The following is a 6,935-nucleotide window of genomic DNA, read 5'->3' as shown; positions in this document are numbered from 1 at the left end:
AAATTCTTGTAATCGGGTTCGCGTTGTGCCGTCGAACTCCGGTATCATTATTCGCGCCTCCTTTAGTGACATGTACCGTTGTGAGGCATTCCGCCGATTTCGGATGTCACGCTCGGTTCGTCCGTAAGCCATACGAGGCTCGTGCTCTTCGTCCGAATCTCGATCATAAGCGCGTTCGCGGGATCTAATCTGCCTATTGTCTAAGCGCCTATCCGCTCCCTGTTCGCGTGTGTGTTCGCGTAGATTCCGTCGATCTCCTGCGTCTCGATTTCGAGGGTAGTCGCGGTGATCACGTTGATTATTTCTGTCTCGCTCGGGAGTGAGTTCGCGTAGATCTTGCCGACTGTCGCATCTCTCTTCCGCATCTTGATTACGGGTGTGTTCACGGAGATGTCGATTATCGCGGTGCCTATTTGCATCCCGTTTGCGTGCGCGTTCGCGGGAGCTTTGACGACTGTCGTCTGATCTCTCTCCCCGTGACCTCCAATCGTACATTTTATTTATTTCTGTCCGCATTTCGATTCGTAAGTCTCGTAGGCCTTGTAATACGTCGCGCATCAAAGGATTTTCCTCGTTCGCGTTGTTTTCGACGGGTGTCCTATGTTCGGCGGGTGTCCTGTGTACGTCGACTTCTACGCGATGTACGTTTCCGCGCTCTATAGTTTCGCGTAGGCGACCAATTTCGCGGTCCACAGCACCCACGGATACGTCCGCTGCACCATTTGGTGGAGTGTGCATTACCGACATGTTATCTTCGTTAGAGTCAAAATCGCTACTATCGTACGTAGTTGACCATCCGCTTTTCTGTGACGCGTTGCTAGGGGTTTTGCTTGCGCGTATTTTAATTTCTTTTATATTTTCGTTATTACCGTCTGTTCGCGTCTTTAGTATACTTTCGTCAAAGCTATCGAAGGGGAACTCGCGCTTAACAATGACGTTCGCGGGTAATTCGTTTTCGCTTTCGCTTGAATATTCGTTCTCTAATTTTCTCGCTCGAGTCTTTCTACAGTTAATGGTAACGCTTGAATCGCTCGTTTGGCTGAGTCGCTATGTAGCCAAGATTTGTTCGTTATCGGTTTCGGGGATGTCTTGTTCCCTTCCGACATTCACGCAGAAATATTATAAGGATCGGACTTACAGTATTACGGTTCGCATCGTTACGCTCTTTATCGCTCGGTACGGCTTGGCTGCTGCTGCTGCAACTCGATCGCTCGTGGGCTGATAACGGCTGGCGGCTCGGTGCTCGTGATTGATACGGCAGGTCGTCGCTCGGTGATGATGCGTTGTCCGTGAGATTGTCGCAGGTCGGCATTGTCCTTGGGACGTTGGCGATCCTACTCGGTTCTCAGCTGCTTGCTTATCGCTCTTCGTATTGCTTGCGTTGTCCGTCCTTCACTTTCACTGCACTGTGACTTCTGCTTATTTCCGTCAGCTGTTTTTCTAACTGACGTGCCTGCTTCCACACGTTGTGTATGTGTGTATTGCGGGTCTTAATTTATTGTATGCTGCTTTCTGTGTTGTCCGTCGATTATTTCGACGTGCCTGATTTTTCTAATACTTTTGTATTGTTTTCAGGTCTTCAGGTTCCTGCTGGTCCTGGCGGTCCGTCGGCGCAATCCCACCGCTGCCACCAATTTGTTGTGTGCCTCGAACAAGGCACTGGAGTTGCGCCGAATTAAGGATGAGGATCCTCGGGTCGACCGGGACGTCGTAGGAAGATAGGAGGATTATTCTCTTTGGTTTTTTCTTTAAATATATTTTTATTTCGGATTGAATATGGTTTCACTTTATTTCTCGTCCTTTCTTTAAATATATATTCGCGTAACATTCGATGAGCGTATATTCGTATTCCTCTCAATAATTCAAGTCTTTATTAGTGAGCCTCGTTCTGATGTTCCGGTTTCTTATTAGCGATTTCGTTACTTCTCATTCAGATCTTAATTTGCGACTGCCCCGCGAGCTGACTCTCGGTCTTTTATAATCTTTGTTTCTTGAATTTCTTTCGGGAGAGGCCCTTGGAAACAGGTCTCTGATTGGTTAGTAATATTCACGCGTTTTTATTCTAACTGCAAGCGAAGCAGGTTGAAGTCGCAGGTCTTCGCTTGCATCTCGCGGTTTCCGGTGCTTCGCGCGTGTCTCGCTGCGTTAGCGTTTTCACGCGACGAGCATTTGTCGAGAGCGCTCTTTTATACGTAAAAATATCTTATAATATTCTATAAAAATATTTAGTGAATTCTTATTCCTAATAACTACTGGTTATAGTTCGGGCTATAACATCTCATTATCTAGCAGATTCCACAATTTGGAGATTCCGTTTTTGGTCGTCCATCGTTGAATCAAATCGCAAATGTCAGTACTGGTAGAGTCCTTTTTCATCTTCCATTTACTTGATTGTGAGTTTAATGAAGCAGGTAGGAACACAAACAGAGAGGTTTTATCGTCGTAGATGAACTCGCTCACGTGCATGCTTAGATCTGGACAGAAGACTAAAAAAGCATTAAGAATATAGCAAAGAACCGAAAGTGGTCAAGATAGATGAATGAAACCCAGAAATATACATTTGTCCTATCCGTATTGTTTTGAGAATCCACATTTTACATTCTCAAGAATGAAAAATCATTTGCGTAAACACATTTTGATCACATGTTGGACAATAAAAAATTAAATAATTTGTAAAGCGGTGAAAATCAGAGTATTTTTTTTCAAAAATTTTAAAAACATTTATCTGCAATTTTTACTAGTCTAAAATTTGACCCTTGAATGCATATTTATTCGCCTTTTCATTAATGTATGGGTACCTGGATACCAATTGTGTTTTTCGTTATATTTTAATAAGTTGTTTTCGTATAACAAAGCTCTGTATATTTTGTTTAAGAAAAATATTCCAACAAATTTTTAATATTTAAAATTTCTTTGGATACCCAGGTACACGTTTACTAGAAATAAAATTTACGCGTTGTGTCTTTTACAAGTGTAGGCGAATTATTATTTTATTTATATTCATTTTGTATACGCGCGTGGACGGCGAATTGCGTCTCCCCTTTTCCCCCTCTCTCTCGCGGCGCTGGTTGCGTAAGGAAGGAGAGACAAAGAGTCAGAGTCCGAGTTAGGCAGAGTGCCGTCGTGCGTGCCCCACTGAGTGTTTAACCTAATAAAGATCCTTCATAAAGACTATAGAAAGCATTATAAGAAATACGCCTTGACACCTCCTACAAATTTCAGAAGTGGGATCGAAGAAGAAATTAGCGAAGGATCCGTGAGGTTAATGCACGCACGAGAGATACGCGGAATTTTGAGAAAATACGACCAAGTGTTGTGGTCGACATAGAGAAGACCGTGTTTTGTGTTTCTCGAGTAAAGAGACAGAATATTCCGCGCTGTGTGTCGCGAATATTTTGACGGTAATTCGTGCTGTGTGTCGCGAATATTTTGACGGTAATTCGCGCTGTGTGTCGCGAGTCTTTGCTGTGTGCTAATCGTTCCGCCCCGTACGAGAGAAAAGTACGTCCACGTGTCGGCGTGCGGTGAACCAACGTTGTCGCGATACCCCTGTGAGACAGAATATTCCGCGCTGTGTGTCGCGAATATTTTGACGGTAATTCGTGCTGTGTGTCGCGAATCGTTGCTGTGTGCTAATCGTTCCGCCGCGTACGAGGGAAAGCAAATCCGCGTGTCGCGCGCGGTGAACTGATATCTCGCGCTGTGTGTCGCGAACATTAAGTCTAGATTCCGTAAAAATGCGTACATGTGCATTTCCTATAGCTGTGTGCTAATTGTTCCGTCGCGTATATGAAAGGACGCGTTCGCATGTCAGCGTGCGGAGAACCAACGTGTCTCGCTATTTCCGAGTGAGAGGAATATTCCGCCGTGTGTCGCGAACATTTTGACTGAGGTCAAATAGATATTTAATAACACGTCGCTGTGTACTAGGACGTATAGAAAAGGAAGTGCAGTGTGCCGCTAACAATGGCGAAACCACCGAGTGCGTATACGCTCGCCGAGATTAAGGACATTCTCCGCGAGAAGAAATTGTCGGCGGTCGGTAACAAAGCTGATCTGATAGATCGACTGACTGCCTATGACCCGGAGATATGGACTACACTGGATGAACAGAGGTCACGACAGAGCCGCGGTATCGATCGGCCGATTGACGCGGGCCATGGATCGAGGGATGCTGTCGCGGACGAGGACGGTGGAAGCCAAATAAGCAACGACGCGTCCGTTGAAAATCCTTTGACTGAGAATGACTTGATTCGACGAGAGAATGAACTACTTAGAAGAGAACGAGCTCTTCTTCAACGTGAATTAGATATCGTTAGACGAGAGAACATCGAAGATCATGGAGCGCATATGAATGATGGCGGAAGAAGACGTAGTGGTCCACCGATGAGCGAAAGTGTAAGGGCTATTCGCGACTTGTTGAGCGAGTTCGACGGCAGTGAGGGTACATTCTGGAAATGGGAACAGCAGGTACAATTGCTGCGAGTGTCGTACGCCTTGGATGACGCTGCGACGAGGATTTTAATAAGCTCTAAATTAAAAGGACGTGCATCCGAGTGGTTTCACTCCAGACCGCATCATCTTACCCTTAGCATAGAAAATCTATTGGCGGCCATGAAGGGGATGTTCGACCTTCGTCAATCAAGATTGGCCCTACGCAAGAAGTTCGAGGAGAGAGGATGGCGGACGGATGAATCATTCACGAGTTACTTCCATGATAAAATAATCCTGGCTAATAGGGTACCGATAATGGATGACGAAGTTGTCGATTATGTCATTGAAGGAATACCTGACGGCAATCTCCGAGATCAAGCACGTATTATGCAGTTCGAGTCTCAGTCGGATTTGTTGGAGGCGTTTAAAGGATTGACGCTACACCCGAAGAAGTTCCCTGATCGCGAAGGGAAGAAACCTATTGATCAAGGGAAAAACCAAAAAGATGGTAAATTGTCGACAAAGGAGAATTCGGCGTCTAAAGGAAATCCAGCATCATCGAGTGCAGATTCGACACCATGCCGAAAGATAATTAAATGTTATAACTGCCAAGCAGTTGGACACTTGGCATCCGCGTGTTCATACCCGAAGAAAGTTAAGGGAGCCTGTCATCGATGTGGTTCAACCAGCCATTTGCAGAAAGACTGTCCCGAGAAAGAGTCGAAACCCGAATCGACGAGTGCTGTGAACTTGATCGAACCGATACCCGTTAGCGATCCGTATTGTGTACGGTTAAAGTTTTCGGTGTTAATTGAAGGAGATATGGATCGTGAATATGTGGTAGACGCGATAGTTGATCCCGGCTCCCCAGTAAGCCTCATAAAAACCGAGTACGTTCCGACAAGTTTGCGCGAACCGCTACCCCCTAACGGCGATTGTTTTTGCGGGGTAAATAAATCTCTTGTTCGCGTAATAGGCACCTTTTCGAAATTAGTCGAAATCGAAAGAATTAACATCCAGTTACGTTTTCTGGTAGTCCCGAACGAAACAATGTCGTGTGCAGCATTGCTTGGTCGCGATTTTTGTCGAGATCCGTTAATAAAAATCGAACTAGGTGAAACGGTAAAAATTACTAGGAGAAACGAGTCGGTGAGCGAGAGCAATTCTGATACCGAGATTATGCAAATAGAATACCTCGAAAATCCTGTAAAAGTCGGAGAAGAATTGAATATTAATCCCGATATCGAATCGCATGTAGCTGAAAGCGTTCGAAGATTGTATAACGAAGAATATATTGATAAATGGGATCCAGACGCGAGCGAACCGCAGACCGAGATGAAAATTTTATTAAAAAACGAACAACCGATTACCTTCCGGCCCAGGCGTTTAACGTATACCGATAAAGAGAAGTTGCAAGTGATATTAGACGATTTATTAAAAACAGGTACAATTAGGCAGAGTAATTCACCCTATGCTAGCCCAATCGTTCTCGTACGGAAGAAAAATGGTGAGTCACGACTGTGTGTCGACTTCCGTGAAATAAATAAAATTACTGTGAAAGATAATTTTCCCACACCGCTGATAGATGATCATATTGATCGGTTAAAAGAGAAAAAATATTTTAGTAGTCTCGACTTAAGAAACGGATTTTACCATATTAAGATGTCTGAGTGTTCAGTAAAGTACACCTCGTTTGTGACGCCTATCGGACAATTTGAATTCCTACGAATGCCGTTCGGGTTGACTAATGCTCCACGAGTGTTCCAGAGATTCGTCAACCAAGCTTTTGAGAAACTCATCCGGGAGAATAAAATCTTGTTATATCTGGATGATATATTGATAGCGACTGAAAGTATTAAGGAACACCTAAACATTTTGAAAGATGTATTTGAAATAGCGCGACGATACCGGTTGCAGTTTAGACTCAATAAATGTTTCTTTGTTCGAACGGAAATTGTATATCTTGGGTATCTAATTAATGAAAATGGTATTCGCCCGAGTAAGCAACATGTTGAAGCAGTGACTGATTACCCAATTCCGCGAAACATAAAAGAGGCGCATCGATTTGTTTGTTTAGCTAGTTACTTCCGTCGTTTCATCCCGAAATTTTCAATAGTCGCTAAGCCGTTATATGACTTAGTCAAGAAAAATACTGTGTTTAAATTTGAGTCGGAGGAGATCAAAGCTTTCGAAGAATTGAAACAGTTATTATCTTCTCAACCGATACTATCAATTTATTCTCCAACACTTGAAACAGAATTGCACTGTGACGCAAGTGCAAGTGGTTTCGGCGCCATACTTTTACAACGACAGAAGGATGGTATTTTCCGGCCGGTATTTTATTTTAGTAAACGGACAACAGTTGTCGAATCCAAGTATCACAGTTTTGAGCTGGAGTGTCTCGCTGTGATTTATGCGATTAAACGGTTTCATATCTATCTCGCCGGTATTCCGTTTAAGATAGTAACAGACTGCGACAGTTTTCGCTTTACTTTAAGTAA

At 44.0% G+C, this 6,935-nt stretch overlaps 1 protein-coding gene across 1 annotated transcript; it reads left to right on the top strand.

Moving 5' to 3' along the window:
- Positions 1-3,966: 3,966 nt before the first annotated feature.
- On the top strand, positions 3,967-6,935 carry LOC145945182 (uncharacterized). The gene is made up of 2 exons (XM_083054008.1): positions 3,967-6,754; positions 6,895-6,935. Exons 1-2 carry the CDS (start codon positions 3,967-3,969, stop codon positions 6,933-6,935), a joined length of 2,829 nt encoding a protein of 942 aa, XP_082910134.1.

Source organism: Prenolepis imparis, unplaced genomic scaffold (genome assembly GCF_030444845.1).
Source record: "Prenolepis imparis isolate NDT839.2.m4 unplaced genomic scaffold, iyPreImpa1.0 SCAF_14, whole genome shotgun sequence".
Lineage (NCBI taxonomy): Eukaryota > Metazoa > Arthropoda > Insecta > Hymenoptera > Formicidae > Prenolepis > Prenolepis imparis.
The sequence above is the reverse complement of the archived record's forward strand: the minus strand, read 5'-3'. Positions and strand labels throughout refer to the sequence as shown.